Here is a 21,428-nt window from a genome sequence, read left to right on the forward strand (position 1 = left end):
AAAAAAATTAAATTACTTGATTACTTTTTGGAAATGGAAGTCAATCGAATATTACAAAGCAAAAGGATTAAATGTGTAAATAAAGTTTGAAGAAACGTTATTGTTCATCTCCAAATATCAATTACTTTTCATTTTTAGCATACTTTATTTGAGAAAATGTGCATATATTATAAAATTACTGTGACGTCTATCACTCGATATATTACAGATGTTATATATTATATTGAATTCAAATTTGGATTATTTGCAGCATATTTGGTAAAGAAAAGTAACTCACTGATCATAAATAACTGAGGCTGGTAAGTATGGTTATAATAATAGTCGGGAAATAATTGCTGGACTCTGACTATACATACAAGTGAAATGGACCAGCTAATGCAACTGACATTAACACAAATAAACCAATAGCGATTTGGACGAATGCCACGTGACAGGAAAAGTCATTCGTGTAAAGTTTATTTAATCATCATCCAATGGTAGACTTTACTTGTAATGAGACTGTGCACTGACTAGCTGCTGTGTAATATTGTCTTGTTTCAATTTGAGTTAATTTCAGCTTGGCGGCAAGAGTGTCATTTGGTGAAAATGAATGAAACGGAGGGTAAGAGCAGCGTGGCTCGTTTGCTCGATGCTCTTGAGTGTGAGTTAGTAGCAGGCAGTGAGAAAGGAGATCCCACCGAAAAGCAACTGAAAGTCACATTGGAAGACGCAAATCTTTGGCAAAAATTCAAAGCAGTCACCAACGAAATGATTGTCACCAAAAATGGAAGGTTAGTAAAAAATGGAATGCTTTCATATAGATATACAACTTTCTGATACCAGAAGGGTATTTTGAATTGTTGGAATTGATTAAATTCACAGTGAAATGCTTTGTTTTAAATAATTGATTACATGTATTCAATAGGCAAAGTTTCAACCAGTTTAGCATAAAATATTTGTTAAATGTATTTGGATTAAATGAGTTTTCCACGATGTTCACATTTTCTATTCAAATAAAGCTGTTCCATTATTTTATGTCATGATTAGACTTTTTGCTTGACTTTTTTTTAGGTGGCTTTGTTCTGTATGTTTGCCTAATAAGACAGAAGAGTAGAAGCACTCAGGACTAAAGTATGCTTTCACTCCTGCATATAGGGCATTTTCTTCCTTTAATCTACTTTCATAGTATTCTTTGCTTCTGCTACAATTCCTTTTCTTCCTTGTCCATTTTCTTTCTGAACTCCGTTGTGGTATTCTATGTTTCTATTCTTTGCCTTGTTTTCCTTTTTGACATGCCTCTTTCTATCTGGCTTTTCATCTGTATACCCTGTTCATTTTTTTTTGTGAGGTGCCCAGATCTCTACCTCTCTGATTCCAATTTAAGCTACTGTTGTATAATGCAACTTTAGAGGCCTACAGCTTTCCTGTGAAAATAATGAAAGTCAATATATATTATCTGCAAATCCGTATAACAATAATTGTATAGTTTAGTCAAAATTTCAGATCTTTTCATGGGGGTTGCTTGTGTACAGCCACATTTTGACTAATATGATTAAAATACCGGGGGCATTGCTGGCTGGGTCAGTATTTATTGCCCATCCCTAAGTGCCTCTTGAGAAGGTGGTGATGAACTGCCTTCTTGAATCATTGCAATCCATTTCGTGGGGAAAAGCAAGTATTTGTCCCAATATTAATAAATTTGATCACTAAGGGCAGCTGGCATATGTCTTTCATTTCTACTAATAACTGTGCAAATATTAATATAGAATACCTACAGCGTGGAAGCAGGCGATTTGGACAACTGAGTTCACACTGACTCTCTGAAGAACAGCCCACCCAGACAAATCCCCCTACCCTATCCCTGTAACACTGCATTTCTGACGGCTAGTCTGCACCTCCCTGGACACTATGGCCAACTTAGCATTACCAATCCACCTAACCTGCACATCTTTGGACTGTAAGAGGAAACTTACACAAACATGAGGAGAATGTACAAACTCCACACAGCCAATCACCTGAGGGTGGAATTGAACCTGCATCCCCAGCGCTGTGAGACAGCAGTGCTAACCACTGAGCAACTGTGTCACCCTAATAGAGTCAAAAAGTGTGGTGCTGGAAAAGCACAGCCAGTCGGGTAGCATCCGAGAAGCAGGAGAGTCCACATTTTGAGCGTATACTCTTCATAAGGAATGAAGAGCTGATGCTCAAAACATCGACTTTCCTGCTCTTCTGGTGCTGCCTGACCAGCTGTGCTTTTCCAGCACCACACATTTTGACTCTGAACTCCAGCATCTGCAGTCCCCACTTTCTCCTGAGCCACTCTGAGTCTTCCTTATAAGTTTCCATTTATATTAGAAAAGTAGCTCATTTATAGAATGAACTCTTTGAGAAATTATAGGCAACAGTAACAAATAAAATATTTTAACTGCAGGCAATTAGCATTACCTGGATGGAAGAGTGAATATATGAAACAAATTTCAAATTTGAGTGAAAGGTAGTCCTCAATGAAATCTACTAAATAATAAGTTCCATTGTCATACAATAAAATTGAGGCATCCTGATAAATTAAAAATCTCTTTCTTTGATTATTTTATTTAACTAAACGTAAGACACTGAGTTGGTACTTTATGAAGTAGTGAGGCAAGAATGAATTGTTACAAGACTGTAAGCTTCAAAATCTCCTATTCTACATAATGTGATTGTGAAACTTATGAAAGAAGACTTTGCTCCACTTTCAGGATTTAACTTTTGATGGCACCAATTATCAAATTGAACAGTGACGGATTATGTAAGTCATCACACGATCTGATTAAAGTGCTACTGACCCCATAACAAACTGGGGTTTGATTTTGATTTAATGCTACTTGTCATTCAATCTTGAAAGAAAGTATGTGATCTCTGTAACAGAAAAATTAAGATGGTCTCAAATTGAAACACATTTTACATTATAATTCCTTCAATTTACTAATGGAAAACTTGTATTTATACAATGCCTCTTACCTCAACATGTGTGTATACTGAATTACTTTTGAAGTGCAGAGACCACTTTTGTGCAGTTGAATATATTTATTAATCCTGATGGTAATACTTGAAGTAAGGTTTTCATTATTTTTGTTACTTCTGAACTAATATTCCTCTCTTTGTCACCAATTAGTTTAACCTGCTTTCCCCGCCCCCCCCCCCCCCCCGCCCCCACCTTCTTTCCTGAAGAAGGGCTCATGCCCGAAACGTCGATTCTCTTGCTCCTTGGACGCTGCCTGACCTGCTGCGCTTTTCCAGCAACACATTTCCACCCCCCCACCACATCCACGCCATTCCCCATACAACTAACATACAAAGTGCACACCCTGTTTTCAAGCTGCTATTAAATGTTCTGCAGCTGTTTACATAAATTCTGAAGATGTTCCCAATATACGCCATCCACCTAATTATGGTAGATTGGAAAATTTATGCTGTCTATGTTGATGGTGAAGATTAGTGTTCAGATGGGTGCAAAATGGAGCTTAATAAACAATTTAAATAAAGTAAAGCATGTGCAAAGAAATGACAGCATTTAGCAACCAAAAAAAAATGCATCTTTTGGTTGTGGTGCTGTCTGTAATGGCAGCATAATTGGCATGTTTGTCTCTGCCATAAATTGCAGCAATCTCATTTGCTGCTTAGTGGGCTAAGTACATAATTTTTACCCATTTTAGACCAGTGAATGGATGCAACTCTGGTAGCAATTATTATTTGATTATCCGTAGTTCCATCATTGTGTGAAAATGCAGTAGAACTGGCTCGAATACCTCCTTGTGAATTTAGGACATTCTCTTCAGCCTGAGCATGGACAGAGCGTTGGATTTGTAAAGAAACCATGTCTGATAGACCAGAATTTTAATGTGAGATACCAATAATACTGATTGAACCAAATCGGAGAAGAATGAATTATAAAACTTTCTGGCATTTTCTAGGTCTTAATTAGTTCTCTTGTAAACATGAAAGAACCAAAATAGTGAAAGCATCAAGTTTGTCAAGAGGAAAGCCACAACAAAATCTTTTCACAATCATCCCAGCTAGCTGACTAAAGAAATTTCAAGAAGCTTTACACTATCCCGGTCAAAGCAACCGGCTTGATTGGCACCACATCTACAAACATTCAATCCCCCCACCACTGGCGCTCAGTAGCAGCAGTGTGTACTACCTGCAAGATGCACTCCAGAGATTCACCAATGATCCTTAGACAGCATCTTCCAAACCCACAGCCACTTCCATCTAGAAGGGCAAGAGCAACAAATATATGGGAACACCACCACCCGCAAGTTCCCCTCCAAACCACTCACCACCCTGACATGGAAATATACCACTGTTCCTTCACAGTCGTTGGGTCAAAATCCTGGAATTCCCTCCCTACTGGCATTGTGGGTCAACTCACAGCAAGTGGACTGCAGTGATTCAAGAACGCAGCTCACCACTGCCTTCTGAAGGGCAATTAGGGATGGGCTATCAATGCTGGCCAGCCAGCGACGCCCAAGTCCCACAAATGAACATTAAAAACAAATACAATAAAACACTAAAAATACTCAGCAGGTATTTCAGACTCTATGGTGACAGAAACATTTTTAAATTTTTAGGTATGGAATTAAAATTGAGAATAATTACAAATGACAACAATTTTGAACAAGTGAAGGCATGGGGTAGCGGTTTAAAAAAAAGGGAAAGTTCATGGTACAATGAAGAACAAGAGAGACTAAATTATAAAAGGTTTTAAGTTGCATGGCAAAAGTGAGTGGGAGTAGTAAGAAAAAATCTAGATGAGATGGGAATGGCAGGGTCGCTGTTGTCTGCATATAACAAGGTTTTTTATAAATCAAGAGACAACACAAATCCAGCAAAAGCTGATAGAAGGGTTGGATTTGAAGAATTAGTGTGACAGAGTCCTGCACAACACAAGTGTATATTAAGAACTTAGCTGTGCATCAGGCAAAATTTTCCATCCATTAAAATGAAAAGTCTGAAAATGATGACCTCCACATCTCAAATCCAAATTGTCCTGCTGTGATTTGGAGCACTTCAGAAGGAGATATAAATTTTAAAGTTCCCTCCCATTGTGCAAAACATGACAGAATTAATTTAAAGAATGTGCCACATGAGAAAAATCAAAGATTCTTATTCAGTCTGTGCTCGAATGGACCCCAATTCTCACAAGAGAGAGGACCCTGCACTAAATTGCAGAAATATCCAGCCCTCATAAATAATTATTTGAATTCTGGAGAAATTTGTTTTACTTGTATTTACTCGACAGTTTATAACAGATCATTTTTTAACATGTGCATGTACATATACAGGTGTGTATATATAAATGTGCATGTGTATGTATGGTGTTCGAGGTGAGCTGCTGGGATGGATTGAGGATTGGCTATCTAACAGAAGGCAGAGAGTTGGGATAAGAGGTTCTTTTTCAGAATGGCAGCCGGTGACGAGCGGTGTCCCGCAGGGTTCGGTGCTGGGGCCACAGCTGTTCGCATTATATATTAATGATTTGGATGAGGGAACCGGGGGCATTCTAGCGAAGTTTGCCGATGATACGAAGTTAGGTGGACAGGCAGGTAGTACTGAGGAAGTGGGGAGGCTACAGAAGGATCTAGACAGGTTGTGGCTGATAGAATTTAATGTGAGCAAGTGCGAGGTCTTGCACTTTGGCAAAAAGAATAAAAGCATGGACTACTTTCTAAATGGTGAGAAACTTAATAAAGCCAAAGCACAAAGGGATCTGGGAGTGCTAATCGAGGATTCTCTAAAGGTAAACATGCAGGTTGAGTCTGTGATTAAGAAAGCGAATGCAATGTTGTCTCTTATCTCAAGAGGGTTGGAATATAAAAGCAGAGATGTACTACTAAGACTTTATAAAGCTCTGGTTAGGCCCCATTTGGAGTACTGTGTCCAGTTTTGGTCCCCACACCTCAGGAAGGACATACTGGCACTGGAACGTGTCCAGCGGAGATTCACACGGATGATCCCTGGAATGACAGGTCTAGCATATGAGGAACGGCTGAGGATACTGGGATTGTATTCGTTGGAGTTTAGAAGATTAAGGGGAGATCTAATAGAGACGTACAAAATAATACATGGCTTTGAAAAGGTGGATGCTAGAAAATTGTTTCTGTTAGGCGAGGAGACTAGGACCCGTGGACACAGCCTTAGAATTAGAGGGGGTCATTTCAGAACGGAAATGCGGAGACATTTCTTCAGCCAGAGAGTGGTGGGCCTGTGGAATTCATTGCCACGGAGTGCAGTGGAAGCCGGGACGCTAAATGTCTTCAAGGCCGAGATTGATAGGTTCTTGTTGTCTAGAGGAATTAAGGGCTACGGGGAGAACGCTGGCAAGTGGAGCTGAAATGCGCATCAGCCATGATTGAATGGCGGAGTGGACTCGATGGGCCGAATGGCCTTACTTCCACTCCTATGTCTTATGGTCTTATGGTCTTAAGCACTCAGTTATGTCAAAAATCGAACATGCCTAAATTCAGAACTCCACTGCATAAAAAGTTATCTGTTAAACAAAGGTCATCATATTTTCTCCTTTTTAATGTACTCACAGGTGAGTACCAATTAAGGTCCATTTTTTTGTGAGATGGAATGTGTTGCAACTGACATTGAACTAAAGGGCAAGTACTGTGTATATTTGTGATGTGGCTGTGAGCTACTACCCAAGTAATTTTTGATCAGGCATCTTCAAAATGTTTCTATTTTTCATGTGCACTTCAAAACAAACGAATGTATTTGTTCCAAATAGCTCTGATGAAAATATGAGAAAGAGGGGAAATTATTTTTCAACTTTTGCCTTGCCATTGGAAAATAGCAGTTGCAGCAGTTGAAAACTGAGGAATATTTTGCTGATCTTTGTGATTTTCAGGCATGCCTTGAAATAGATTTGTCAGTGCTTCTGTCCGTAACAGTCTTAGTAAAATCTTTAAATTGGAGTCCTATAGCCATTGGAGGACTCTGATGCCATCATCATGTATAATTAGGCAGAATGTGCACTTTGCATGCTCTGCTTATAATGCCAGGCTCACAGAATTATCACAGTGCAGAAGGACAACCTTCAGCCCATTGTGTTTTCACTGGCTCTTTGAGCATTATAACTGTGTTTTTCTCCTGTCTTTTCAAATTATTTAAGTGGAAACTATCATCTAATACTTTCTTGAATGTTTTATTGAACTTGCATCCATCACAATTCCAGATAGTGCATTCCAAACCTCACTGGAAATATTTTTTAGAATGTTATATATGATTCATTTGTAAATTACCTTAAATCTCTATCATTTTATAAGTGGGAAAGCTCTTGCTTATATACTCTGACTGGCCCTCTCATGATTTTGAAAACTTCTACCTCAATTCTCTTAGTATTTTTCTTTACAAGGAAAACAGTCCCAACTTCTTCATCTATATTCATAATTGAAATTTCTTATCCCTGCAAGCATTCCTCTACACCTCTCCACACTGTCTCCAATGTATTTCCATTCTTTCTGAAGTGTAGTACCCAGGGCCAAAAACATTGCTACAGCTTGTGAAGGAATAAGAGGTAAAATATATCTGGTGATGTCCCTTACTCAGGACAATCATTCTTGCTACCCATAATAATATGCCATTCTTTACTCTGGTCTCTCTGGGTCCAAAAAGGTTTAAGTTCTGGTTGTGATGGTCCTTTGCTTTTCCCCATCACCACCAGCTATTTTAGTTTTGACAGGACCAGATCTTTGTGTCCAAAGTCTGACATTGTCAGCAGTGACTGAAACAGTGTTCAGAAAATTTAAAACTGTTATGGACTCTTTCAGTGGGGATATCACCAATGATGTATCTGCCAGTGAGAGGGGGTGCAAAATACTGCATTAGCTAGTTAGCCTCCCAAATGGTGTTCCAACTTGTAATTATGTACCCTTAGTACGAGAGCCCACTGCTGAATTTGCCCTGAAGCTAAGGGTGGCACTGCCTTGTTATTTTTAAGTACGCGTAGCAGGGGTTTGTGGTCCATTAATATTATAAATTTACACCCGTAAAGGTATTGGTGAAACTCTCTGACTCCAAATATGACTACTAAATCTTCTTTCACTATCTGGAAATATTTACACTCTGTATTAGCCAAAATCCTGGATGCATACACTATTGGGCATTCCCCTCCTTTGGGCCATCTATAAGCTAATACTACCCTAATTCAATACAGGGAAGCATTGCATGTCAATACTAGATCTCACTTGGGATAATAGTATGCCAAAACCTTAGAAGATGCTAGCTGTTTTTTCACTTCCCTGAAAGCTGTGGCTTGGCTATGCCACCATTTCCAAAGCTGATCCTTTTTTAAGAGTTGATGCAAGGGTGCCAGCGTAGATGCCAGGTTAGGTATGAACTTGCTGTAATAGTTCACCAGCCCAAGAAAAGACTTAAGCTCCCATACAGACATGGGAGCGCAGGCACCTTTGTTTGACCTCACTTTATTTTCTGACCAGTAGAACCCAGCCTTGTCAACTCTGTAGCCCAAGTAGATCATTTGAGATGCCTGGAACACACATTTTTCCTTTCTAAGGTGTACACTCGTCTGAGAGAAACATCTAAGGACTATGTCCAAGTTCTCTAAGGGCTTCTTATTGGTCTTCCCTATTATTAGCATGTCATCTAGATAAATGGTCCTGGGGTAGACCTTGTAAAATGTCCTGCATTGTCCACTGAGAAATTGCACCGGCTGATGATACCCCAGATGGCAGTCTCATACATTGGCGCAAACCCTGATGGGAATTAATTGTCACAATATCTGGGAATTCTCATCTAACCACAACTGCAAATATGCACGGCTTGTGTCTAGCTTTGTGAGGGACAGATCCCCTGCCAGTTTTGTGTATAAATCCTCTCTGTGAGGGATTGGGTATTTATCCAGCTGCGAAAAGTGGTTTACCATTTGTTGAAAATCCGGACAAAAGTGAACCAATCCATCGAGCTTCACTATCAGTATGACCAGTGCTGGCTATTTCACAAATTGGAGACTGGTTTGATGATTCCTTTACTTTCTATCCTGATTTCTGCATTTACTTTTGCACATAAGGCAAATGGTGCTGGGCTGGCCTTGCAAAATCAAGGAATTACTTTCTGGTCAACATGCAAGATGGCCTTAGCTCCTTTGATGGTCTCTAGACCTTCTTGAAAAACCTGCCAGGTATTTAATTAGGACTTCACTCAGGCAGCCATTTTCTAATTCAAAAGTGTTGAATCAATCTAGGTGAATCTTCCTCAACCAATTTCACCTCACCAAGCTTGGACTTAGCCTTTCAGTACAACCAGCAGTTACTGAACCAACTGCTTCTCTTAAGGGATTGGAACTGAAGTTGTGCCCTTCAGGTGTAAAGGTTCCCCACTATAAGTTCTGAGTCTAGCCGAGATCTTGCGCAAACTTAAGGGTTGGAGTCCAGAGCGAATTTTGTTAAAGACTGCCCTGTGATCACTGAAATGGCCATGTTTGTATCGACCTCAATTAGAACCAGGTGATCATTTAACCTGATGTTTATTTTGATTGGTTCTGATTGGGATGTTGCTCAGCATTTTAACTGTTCCAAAGCATATGTAGGTTAACTTTCCAGGGTGTGCATTCTGCTGGACACTGGCCTATGAGTTGCTTTACTCAGTTTAGGTCTAGTGGGACTCTTGCTGTCTTGAATCTGCATACCAGTAGCAACTACAATGGTGTGCCAGTCCAGATCCTGAAGAAAATTTTAATCCTTTAACCATAGTTTAGCATTGTTTAGTTCTAGAGTGCCTCTGTTCAGCATATTTCCTCTTTTTTTTCTTAACAAGTCCACACCGCCCCGCCGAAGCGCAACCCACCCCCTACCCAACACCACGGGCAATCCAGCACGGCCAATCCTCCCGACCCGCAAATCCCTGGACTGTGGGAGGAAACCGGAGCACCCGGAGGAAACCCACGCAGACACGGAGAGAACACGCAAACTCCACACAGTCAGTCGCCCGAGGTGGGAATTGAACCCGGGCCTCTGGCACCGCGAGGCAGCAGCGCCAACCACCGTGCCACTGTGCCGCCCTACAGGATATTTCCTAAGTGAGGCTACGCAATTACCGGCAGTCAAGTTGCATCTACCAAGCTCAGTTAGATTGGCAAAGTGTCCACTTCCATTGGAATACCCTGCATCTCACTTGCTCCACTTGCTGCATTTTCCAATGATAAAACCAGTTGTAGTACTTGTTTGAAGTCCAATAGGACTTCAACTAATAGGCGCATTTACGTCATTAATCCCAAATGCCTAGTCTCTCAGCATCTCATTTAGGTTAAACCAAAGTCATGTGCACCTGTCAATTGTCTTAACCTAATCAAAAATACCAATGTGGATTGCCCGGTTCTCAAATTACTGATTAAAAACAATAATAACTCAGAATTGGAGGAGACTGGTAATGTTCCTGAACTAAATCCATCAAGTCTTGAAAGATTTTAATATCTGGTGCCTCAGGGAAAGTTAGGCTCCTAATAACCAAAAAGGCTACTGGTCCACAAACTGTCGGGAGAATTACTCATTGGTTTTCATCTGCCCCAATGTAATTTGCCTGGAAAAAAATAACACATTTTTTCTCACACACTGGACTCAGCCTTCGAATGGCAGGATCAAGCTTCCCATATAATGAGTTGTCACCATAGAACATAATTGGCATATAAATGCTTCATACCATCGTGAGATCATGGAATGCTTACCCCAACTCAAAGACTCTTGCGAGCAAGTTAGTTCAGAAGTGTGCTTTGCTCTCATTGCTACTGAAGTAACTCCACAGTGCCAGGATCCCATCATCAAGTCACTCTTTATTGACACATGGTAGGTCCTTGACCCTGATCCAGCTCCCTCAGAGCCAGGTCCCAGAGTGACAGGATGCCTGATAGTCCTGTTTTTTCTTTTTTTCTCTAGAGGCTGATATCCTGTCACTAAATCACCCTTCATTTTCACATGGAGAATCCTTGACCCTGATCCAGCTCCCTCAGAGCTAGCTCTCAGAATGACATCTGATACTTCTGCTTATTTTTTGTTCCTTTTTTTTCTTCCCCCACACCCATATTGTGTGTGTGCAGGTGTGAGACACAGTGACAATCCTGTTTTTTTTAGGAATAAGTGTGAACAAACTAGCTGTGTAGATCAGCCAGTTCAGGAATCGGGTTTCCCCAAAAAAACACAGAAACCAACAGCAGTAGTACACACTGGCTGTGTGGCCAGCCAGCTCAGAGTCAGTCCCCTGACACAAATGGAGGGTCCTTGACACTGATCCAGCTCCCTCAGAGCCAGCTCTCTCAGTCAACAGGATGTCTGACACTCATGTTTTTTTTCTTTTATTTTACCCCCTCACACTACTGCCTAACTGCCTATTTTTTCCCCAGCACCCATGTTGTGTGTGTGCAGGTGTGAGACACAAAGTGCACGAATCTTTATTCTGTTTCCACCACCAGGAAGAAAGTAAACACCCAAGTGGCCAGTGCCAAGCAGTGCCCTTGACATCAGAGGGCAATGCTGTGTGATCAAACAGTGAAGGGGAGGGCAGGGATTAAATCAAAATAGAGTTGGAGGGGGAAATAATGAACTCCACTCCCTGCGGCACCCACCTCTCCCTGAACAACTCCAGGGTGTTGGTGGACACTGCATGCTCCTTCTCCAGAGACACCCGGGCTCTAACGTAACACAGTCCTGTGTTTTTTTTTCCCCGAAACAGCCTCAATGCCAGATGAAATAACTCCCGTATCCCATTGCCAAATAACCCTTTATTTACAGGTGGAGAGTCATTGACACTGATCCAGCTCCCTCAGAGTCGGCTCTGAGTGAACAGGATATCTTCCCCTAGCACCCATGTTGTGTGTGCACATGTGATACATAGTTAAAGACACAAGGTACATGAATCTCTATTCAGTTTCCACCACCAGGAAGAAAGGAAACACCCGAGTGGCCAGTGACAAGCAGTGCCCTTCACAAAAGGCAATGCTGTGTGATCAAACAGCGAAGGTAAGGGTAGGGACTAAATCAAATTAGTTAGAGGGGGAAAATAATGCACTCCACTCCCTGCGATGGCGGCCAGTGGGCTGACCACACTAGCTCAGGCCTCGCTGGTCATATTGGAGTGGGGATAGGCCTTGACCCCCCAGGGAATTTAGTTAGGTGCCTGAAGGGGGTTGCGGTTGCGGCCGGGGTTGGAACAGCCGAGCCTAAGGCAGAGGCTACCCCGGAGTAAGTGCAGCTGGGCCCTGCGACCTTCGGGCTCGTCCTACTCTGCTGCTGAATGTAGGTAGGCCTCTGGCAGAAGTCCTGGGGAGGTGCCCAAGGCAAGTCCACTCCCTGCGGCACCCACCTCTCCCTGAACAACGCCAGGGTGTTGGTGGACATAGCGTGCTCCTTCTCCAAAGGACACCCAGGCCCTAACGTAACCACAGAAGAGGGGCAGGCCGTTGGCCCTAACTACTCCCTCCTCGGCCCACTGCCTGGACCTGTTGATGGCCAGTTTGGCCAGGCCCAGGAGCAGACCCACGAGGAGGTCTTCAGACCTGGCCTCCCTCCTCCATACAGGGTGCCCGAAGATCAGGAGCATGGGACTGAAGTGCAACCAAAAGCAGAGGAGGAGGTTTTTAAGAAAAAACAAAAAGGGAGTGCAAACACCTACACCCAATATATACACATGGTCCACAGACTCCACAGCGCCACAGAACAAGCAGTTGGGCTGGGAGTCCATGAGCCACCGCAATCTGTGGTTGCAGGGGACCGCTGCGTGCAGCACCCTCCACCCCAGATCCGAGAGAAAGGGGTGCACTCCCGCAAATGGGCATGCCAAGGTGTGTCCGGACGGTGGATGAGGGAGAAGAGATGGACGATGTGCAGCAGCAGTCTATACAGGGCCCGCCTTTTTACATTCTTAATAAAGGCACAAAATTAAAGATTCCGGAGGCAGCTCAGGTTGTGGGGCATAGGCTCCCACAGGAAGTATGGGACCTTGGGGCCAATGTGAAATTCCATCCGGGCCAGGGTGAGCACGGACGGGATCCCACCGCACACCTGAGCGTCCTCCAACTGGTGCACTACGTCGGGTCCGAGCACTGCCGTTTTAAGGCGTCGGATGGCGGTGGCCACGTACCAGACATCTACCGCTGCCCTGCTCGCTATGTCCTGCGGCAGCGTCCAGCCCAGGCCACCAGCACATCCCTGACCCTGGTCACCCTTGCTGCCACGGCCCTCCCCTCCGACAGCCACTCGAACCCACGAGTACAGAGGTGCAGGTTCCTGAGCAACGGCTCCCTGACGACAGCTGCTACTCCTGCCGGAGGGTAGGCGCGACGCGATTCGACCATGTTCCAGACAGTGATCAGGTCTTTGTAAAAGACAGGCAGCGTCTTGAGGGCGACCTCCAAGCCGTCACGGTCGACGAACAGGAGCTGTGTGTTGTAGTTGAGGTTACACACCTGGCGGAAAAAATACGTCGCCAGGGCGCACCACCTAGGAGGAGGCTTGACGTAAAGGTATCGCCGCAAGGTCTGAAGGCGGAACGTTGCGACCAGGGTGAGGAAGCACACCAGTGACTGACCATCCTCCTCAATAGGGAGACTCAGAACCTGCACAGCGACCCAGTGCATCTTTTTGTCCCAGAAGAAGTTGACCAACGTCCTCTGGATGTCAGCGACAAAGCCAGGAGGAGGGACCAAAGTGACCAGCCGGTACCACAGCATGGCGGCCACCAGCTAGTTTATGACCAGCACTCGACTCCTGTAAGATAGCACTCGGAGCAGTCCTGTCCAGCGGCCTAGGCGAGCTGAGACTTTGGCCTCCAGCTCCTGCCAGTTGGCCGGCCAGGATTCCTCAGCCGGACTGAGGTAGACCCCCAGGTAGAGGAGGTGGGTGGTACTCCAGCTGAACCCCCGTAACTCCTCCGGCAGAGAGTCCACCCGCCACGGACTGGCTAGTAGTCCGGAACATTTGGCCCAGTTGATCCTGGTGGAAGATGCTGGCAAGTACACGGCCTGGCACTCACACATCCTCCCCAGGTCAGCCGGGTCGGTGAAAGTGAGGAGCACGTCATCGGCGTAGACAGATAGGACCACCCCCGTGCCAGCATTGCGCAGAACCAGCCCAGACAGACAACCTCCTCCGCAAGAGGCGCAGGAAAGGCTCCACGCACAGGGAATACAGCTGGCTGGACAGGGGGCAGCCTTGACGCACTCCTCTCCCGAAGCGAAGGGGCGCCGTCAGGGACCCGTTGACTTTAACCAGACACTCTGTGGCGGCGTACAAAAGTCGGATCCGGGCGACGAACCGCGTCCCGAACCCGAATGCCCGCAGAGTCCCGAGCAGGTACTTGTGATCGACCCTGTCGAACGCCTTCTCCTGGTCGAGAGACAGGAAGGCGCTCGGCAGACCAGCCCGTCGACAGAAATGGATCAGGTCCCGGACCAGGTGGACGTTGTCGTGTATCCTCCGGCCCGGGACCGTGTAGGACTGGTCCGGGTGAATCATGTGGGCTAGCACGGAAGCCAGGCGAGAAGACAACACCCTAGCGAAGACTTTGTAGTCCGTACTGAGGAGGGAGACCGGACGCCAGTTCTTCAAAGAACGAAGGTCCCCCTTCTTCGGCAGCAGGACGATGACCGCCCTGCGCCAAGAAAGGGGCAGCTGTCCGGCATTTAGACACTCCCCCAGGACCTGGGCGTAGTCGTTCCCCAGGACGTCCCAGAACGCCCTGAAGAACTCCACAGTCAGCCCGTCCAGCCCTGGGGTTTTGCCCCTCGAGAGCCGGTCGAGGGCGCCAGTCAGCTCCTCTAAAGTGACGGGAGCGTCGAGCCTTCCGGCGTCCTCCGGGCTGAGCTGCGACAGGTCCTCCCACAGAACTCTGCGAGCATCCTCGCTGGACGGATCCGGAGAGAACAGAGCCGTGTAATAGTTTCGGACGTGGGCCCTGATGCCCTCCGGATCTGAGACGAGGGACCCGTCGTCGGCAAGCAGCACAAGGAGCTGCTGACGGGTGCCACGCCTTTTTTCCAGCGAGTAGAAGGGGGAGCCACGGTCCAGGCCCTGCAGGAGCTGGATCCGCGACCTCACGTACGCGCACCGAGCCCCGACGAGCTGCAGGTCCCGGAGCGCGGCCTTCTTCTCTTCGTACACCCCGCGCAGGGCCGGGTCTGCGTCAGGCTGACCGAGGTCTGACTCCAGGTCGAGCATCTCCCTTTCCAACTCCCAGATCCTGGATTTCCGCCTCTTCTTCGACCCCCTCGCTTACTCCTGACAGAAGACGCGGACGTGAGCCTTGCCCACATCCCACCATAGCCTCAGGGAGGGGAAGTTTCACCACTTCTTCTCCAGCCAGCCCAGAAACGACGAAACGAGTCCCGGAACAGCTCGTCCTCCAGCAGCACGTTGTTAAAGTGCCAGTACGCGGAGCCGAGCCTGACGCCGAACGGAAGGAGTTCCACCCACACCAGGTGATGGTCCGCGCACGACACCTGCCGCGTGGAGGCTCTCGGAAAACAGGAGGCATACGCCCGCAAAACGTACAGGCGGTCGATTCTCGACGCTCCGACCCCAGGCCTCACAAAGGTGAAGGCGATGGAGTCAGGATGGAGATTCCGCCAGACGTCCACCAGGTTGAAGGACTTGACCAAGTCCCCCAACCTCTCCCGACGCCCAACCAGTGCGGGCACCGCCGTGGTCCCTGCCCAAGAACACAGTTAAAATTTCCCCCAAGGACGACGCACTGGTTCTCGTCGATGGAGGCGAGGTTAGCAGACACTTCTCCGAAAAAGCTCGCTTGCCTCGGTCCGGCCAGGGGAGCGTAGACGTTCACCAAGTGAAGCACCGCGCCCCCTAGCCGAACCGTCAGGTGAAGCAAATGGCCTGGCACGGGCTCCCTGACCCCCCCAAGATCTCCAGCTGAAAATGCAGGGCCAACAGGATAGCCACCCCGCCAGATCTGCAGGTGAGGTGACTCATGTAGACCCCCCCTCGTCACTCCAGGAGCCAGGTGGCTTCATCTCCCGGGGTAGTGTGGGTTTCTTGCAGGAAGCACACCGCATACCTCCTGTCCCGAAGGACCGAGAGGGTCTGGAATCTGCGCTGTGACTCCCTGCTGCCATTGATGTTGAGGCTGGCTATAGTTGTCTCCATGTTTGAAGCGTTGTGCAACCACCACCAGTACAGTTAAAAACCTGTATACACATTTACTGGGAGGACGAGGGAGGGGCATAGAAGTCCCTCACCCTCACCAGGAGTGCCCCCAGGAAGTTCCTGACTCGCTTTTGCTCGTTCACGTCAAGCCCAGGCGCCTGGCGAGCAGCGTGGGCTGACCAGTAAACTCTTTCGAAGGAGCTCCAGCTGGTTTCTATCCTGGCGACTCAGTTTCCTCGATAAACTCCCGGAGTTCCTCGAGAGGGATGAGGGGAGAGATCAGTGGGAGGCACCTGGGACTCTAAAATGTCACTGCAGACAGAGTCCGCATTGTCCCCGGTGTCACCTTTTCTCCAGAGAGGGGGGGAGGAATGTATGGGCCTTCCCCTCCCCGCCCAACTCGGCGGCCATGGGGCCTGAGGTCCCTTCCCCCAGCCTTTCCCAGAATAAGATTGGCTAGGGGAAGACAGGGGGTGTGGCTGGTGATAGTGGGGCAGGGGCCCAGTTCCCTCTCTGGGGCTCATACACAGTCACTGCAGGAGGTGGGGCAGCGGTGGCTCCCCCCAGGTCAGTGCCAGGATGGGCTCGGGGTTCATGGCTCACTCCCTGTGGGCGGGCCTGATGCGTCGCGTCTTCTTGAGTGCCTTCTGGCCAGCCGACCACTCATCCCCCTCCCTGCCAGAGGCTGGAGCATTGGAAGCCTCTGGTGTCGACTTCGGGGGAAGGGGAGTGGGTGCTGTGGCACCACCATCAGCTGTTGGTGTGGGCTGGGCAGCCTTCTGGGTGGGGTAGTTTTTTCTAATGTGCCCCACCTTGTGGCACAGGTGGCACTGCATGCTGTCCAGAAGGCACGGTAGGCCGCGCCCTCGTGGAGGAGGGTGAAAGAGCCCTCGGTGACCTCCTCCCGGGCCAGGCAAATAAACACCTGGCGTCGGAAGAAGTATATGTGTCAGAGGTTGGGGGTCCTTAAGACCGAGCAGGAGCGGTTGGACACCCAACCGGATCTCCCCCAAGGTGTTGAGGTGGGGAAGGAGCTCACTTGAAATGAAGGGCAGGATGTTGGAGATCACTACCCTCTGGGCCGTAACCTCCAGAGAGTCGACGGGCAAGTGTGTCCTGCCCACAGTGAGCCCCCTCTCCACGGCCAGGTGGACCACCTGCTCGGTCTTTAGGAAAAAAAATTGCCTTCCCATACATCTGGGCCGCAGCAACAATGGCCAGTGGGCCGACCACACTAGCCGTTGCCTTACTGCAGGCCTCAATGGACTTGTTGGGGTGGGGATAGGCCTTTACCCCCAGGCGTTTAGTCAGGTGCCTGAAGGGGATTGCGGTTGCGGCCGGGGTTGGGACAGCCAAGCCTAAGGCAGCGGCTTCCCCGGCGTAGGTGCGGCTGGGCCTCGCGACCTTCGGGCTCTCCATACTCTGCTGCTGAATGTTAGTAGGCCTCAGGCAGCAGCAGCAGTGGAGGTGGGCCTCTGGCAGCAGCAGTGGCGGAAGTTCTGGGGATGTGCCCAAGGCGTGTCCCAGGCAGCGACGGTGGAGACCGGCCTCAGGCAACAGCAGCAGTGGAGGCAGGCCTCTGGCAAGTCCTGGGCAGGCCCTTGGTCGCAGCGGTGGGGGCAGACCTGTTGGGGAGGGTCCCCAAGGCAAGTCCCAGGCAGCCCCAAAATTGAGTCCCAGGCGGCTGCAGCATGAGTGGAGGTGGGCCTCTCAACAGCAGTGGTGGCGGTCCTGGGAGGGGCCCCAAGGCAAGTCCCAGGCAGCAGCGGTGAGGTAGGCCCCAAGCGGCAACAGCTGAGGCGGGTCCAGGCGGGGTCCCAGAGACCAGCGGGGGGAATGGGCCCCAGGTTAGCAGCAACACTCCCCTGACGTGCAGCTCCAGAAGTAGGCCCAGGACTCTGAACTCTCTCCTCCATCTTCGTCTTCGTCCTTCAGCTCTCTGGATGTGGGGCAGCTGGTCCAGGGACAGTCCCCTTCCTCTCAGACCCCTTCAAGGAGGAGAGTCCTTGCACGTACGCACACTCTCACTAATCCAGCTCTCGAAAGGAAAACACCAGAGTGGCCAGTGACAAGCATCACATCAAAGGGCAATGCTCACAGTCCTGTTTGTATCTGTCAGTCAGGCCTTTCTGACTGGAACAAATTAACCCCCAATCAGGGATCTCATATTCTATGAGGCCTACTGGTTGACTTTGTTACAATCGCTTCACATGTTTACTTAAAATTTAATTGTACTTATTTAATCTTCCATACTAAAGGTCTATTTGGTGGTGGAATATTTTCTGAAGAGTTTCATCCAAACCCTTATGATATCTGGAAAAATTCCTACCTAGCTAAACAAATGTATTTTAGGCGACTGAGACGAAGGCAACACCCTCGTTTGGCTTTCTTTCTTTGATTGGCTACTAGTTGGACTCTGTGGGCCCCAAATTACATGTCCTAGAATCAAGCTACCTCTGGCTGAAGTTGAGTGAAATTAGTTGAGTGATACACCTGATCCTAATAGCTCCAAGTTTGGAGTTAAAATTGTAAAAAAAAACACCACAAGCTAAGGTCTAATATAAGGTTAGCCTAGCCTTCTTGCTCTTATACACTTATCCCTAATTGAACCTATCAGATATTATGGACTCCATTTATGCATCTCGCTGCTGCGGAAAAACTGCCAATATCATCAATGCCCCATCCTACCTTGGCAATGCTCTCCTACAACCTCTTCCATCAGGCAGAAGATATGGGAGCTTGAATATATGCACCAACAGGTTCAAGAAACAGCTTCTTCCCTGCCATTATTAGGCTGATGAATGGATTCTCTAACTTCAAATAATGCTGATCTTGATAGTGTTATCTTGTCTAGTGCACATCTTGTGTGGTGTAACCTATATGCCTTACACAGTCCAAGTTTTTTTTTTCACCGTATGATCTGCATGTCCTTGCTTATTATGATCAGCCTGTACTGCTTGCGAAAAAAAAAGCTTTTCACTGCACTTGGGTACACAAGACCATAAATCAAATCAATCAATCAATCCTTTAAAGGACTGCTGGAGGCCACTGAAAAAACTGTTTAAAAAAAGACCAGATGCACTGAGGCCAGAAGCTGCTCAATTGGTGCAGTCCATATCCTCACTCTGCCACTCTGATTGGATTGTCTCCTTCACCGTTCTAGGGCCTCACTTCTGGCATTTGCATGGAGGAGCATTGATGCATTTTATCTCCTTCCAACTAATTGCTGAGCCATCTCTGTGTGCTTGCAACTTGTCCTGACTGGAAAAAATAAAGTCTATCCTTTACTGTAGCCATTTGGTGGCCATCCATCTAATCTGCGTGTTAGTTAAAAAGTGTCCTATGTAACTAGATGCACTGCATTTATTTGGCCAGGCAAATGTAAGCCCTCCTAGTAATTGTTAGTGGGAATACTTTTTGCTGCTCATTTTATGACTGACTTCAATAGGTCTGGAATATTTTAAAATGGAGTGGAAAATCCATTGTACATTAAAATGCCTTAACATATTATTGGTACAATATTTTTCAATATTCTTTTACAGAATTGAAAACAATGTGATTACCTTCAAAAGGTTAAAGCTGTTGTGTACCTATTTGAGACCTTAAAAAGTGAAAATAATGAAAGAACAAAGCATTCATTGAATGAAACGAAATATTGAATGAAATGTGTGGTTGAAGAGGAACAATTATTATTTTACTTTGCCTTTTTTACTTAAATATTGAAACTGTAACAGGGACATAGGACATCTAAAACTAACTACTGCACTTGACATTGTAAATGGCAAAAGCATTTAGTAACTTGTTTAATAACATTACAACCATAAAAAGGACAATATGAAGCCAGGGATATGTAAAACTGAAACTTAATGCTTTACTTTATATCTTTGATAAAATATAAGTAAAGAAATCCCAGGTAATGTTCTGGAGACCCTGGATTCAAATCCTGCCATGGCAGATGGTAGAGTTTGAATTCAATAAAAGTCTGGAATTAAGAGTCTATTGAAGACCATGAAAACGTTGCCGATGGTCAGGAAAAAAATCCATCTAGTTCACCTATGTTCTTTAGGGAAGGACACTGCCATCCTCACCTGGTCAGACCTAAATGTGACTCCAGACCCAGAGCAACCGGGGAGGCAATGGTCTAGTGCTGGTATTGCTGGATTGTTAATCTGGAGTCCCAGGAAATGCTCTGGGGACCAAGTTTGAATCCCATTATCGCAAATGGTGGAATTTGAATTTAATAAATATTTGGAATAAAGTGTCTAATGATGAGCATGAATCCATTGCCAATTGCCCGAAAAACCCATTTGGTTCACTAATGTCCTTCAGATCCACAGCAATATGGTTGACACTTAACTGACCTGTGGGCAGTCAGGGATGGGCAATAAATGCTGGCCTAGCCATGTATGTCCTCATTCCATGAACAAATAACAAATATCATGGAAAGAAGCTGCCACTGAAGCAGAATACTCACACTCAACACAAAGCAAGTCATAATAGCATTTATTTCCTCCTTTCTTTGCAGAAAGAAGTGACACATCACAATCTGTAAACGTATCTGAAGGACTATATAATAATTTTATCTTATTGAAAAATGAAATACAATAAGAATACCAGGCATATGTAGTAAATTTTAAAGTGTCTTTGTTAAGAATATGCTAACTTGATGTACAGGATAATTCACAATCCTAATAGTGATTTTTAGATTGCAACTTGTCAGCTCCGTATTCTCCAACACACATTGTTCTGTCCTGTAAAAAGGATCTGATGTCCTTACATCCATGGTAAAATGTAGTAAATGCACCCAGTCAGAGATTTTGGCATTTGTAAGGGGTTCCTAATAGGGTAGCCTCTTTTTCTAAAGTTTCCTTATCTTTTTATCTGTATTGTTACTCTGTTTTTTTTTCTCTGCTTTATATCATGTTATGTCATGTACATTGCATTTCATGTTACATTAATAGTAGGTCTGCACAACCATTATACCCTACCGGAAGAATTTGAAACAAATTCTTCCTGGCTGGAAAAGAACAATATTAATGTAGAATTAGTCAGTTTATTTGCCACACCTGCTCACAACTGGGAACCATTTCCGGAGCTTGGGTAACCATTAGCAACTGCTTCATTAACACTAATGTACTTATAGCATTTGATGTCCACAATGGATAGAGAATATGTTCATCAAGTAACATGGAGTGAAATATAATCATGGTAGCTTTTTTCATATTTTATATATATATTATATATATTACATTTTTTAAATGGTAAATTTATTATGGAGGTGAATCGTAAATTATT

At 46.0% G+C, this 21,428-nt stretch overlaps 1 protein-coding gene across 1 annotated transcript in view; it reads left to right on the forward strand.

The window, feature by feature from the left end:
* The first annotated feature begins 575 nt into the window (after window positions 1-575).
* The window catches only part of LOC140485922 (T-box transcription factor TBX19-like), a 57,538-nt gene continuing 36,685 nt past the window's right edge, over window positions 576-21,428 (forward strand). The window contains exon 1 of the mRNA XM_072584368.1: window positions 576-770. Within this exon, the coding sequence (XP_072440469.1) occupies window positions 586-770 (185 nt within the window). The 5' untranslated portion in view covers window positions 576-585. The remainder of the gene's footprint in view (window positions 771-21,428) is intronic.

This window comes from Chiloscyllium punctatum, chromosome 15 (genome assembly GCF_047496795.1).
Source record: "Chiloscyllium punctatum isolate Juve2018m chromosome 15, sChiPun1.3, whole genome shotgun sequence".
NCBI lineage: Eukaryota > Metazoa > Chordata > Chondrichthyes > Orectolobiformes > Hemiscylliidae > Chiloscyllium > Chiloscyllium punctatum.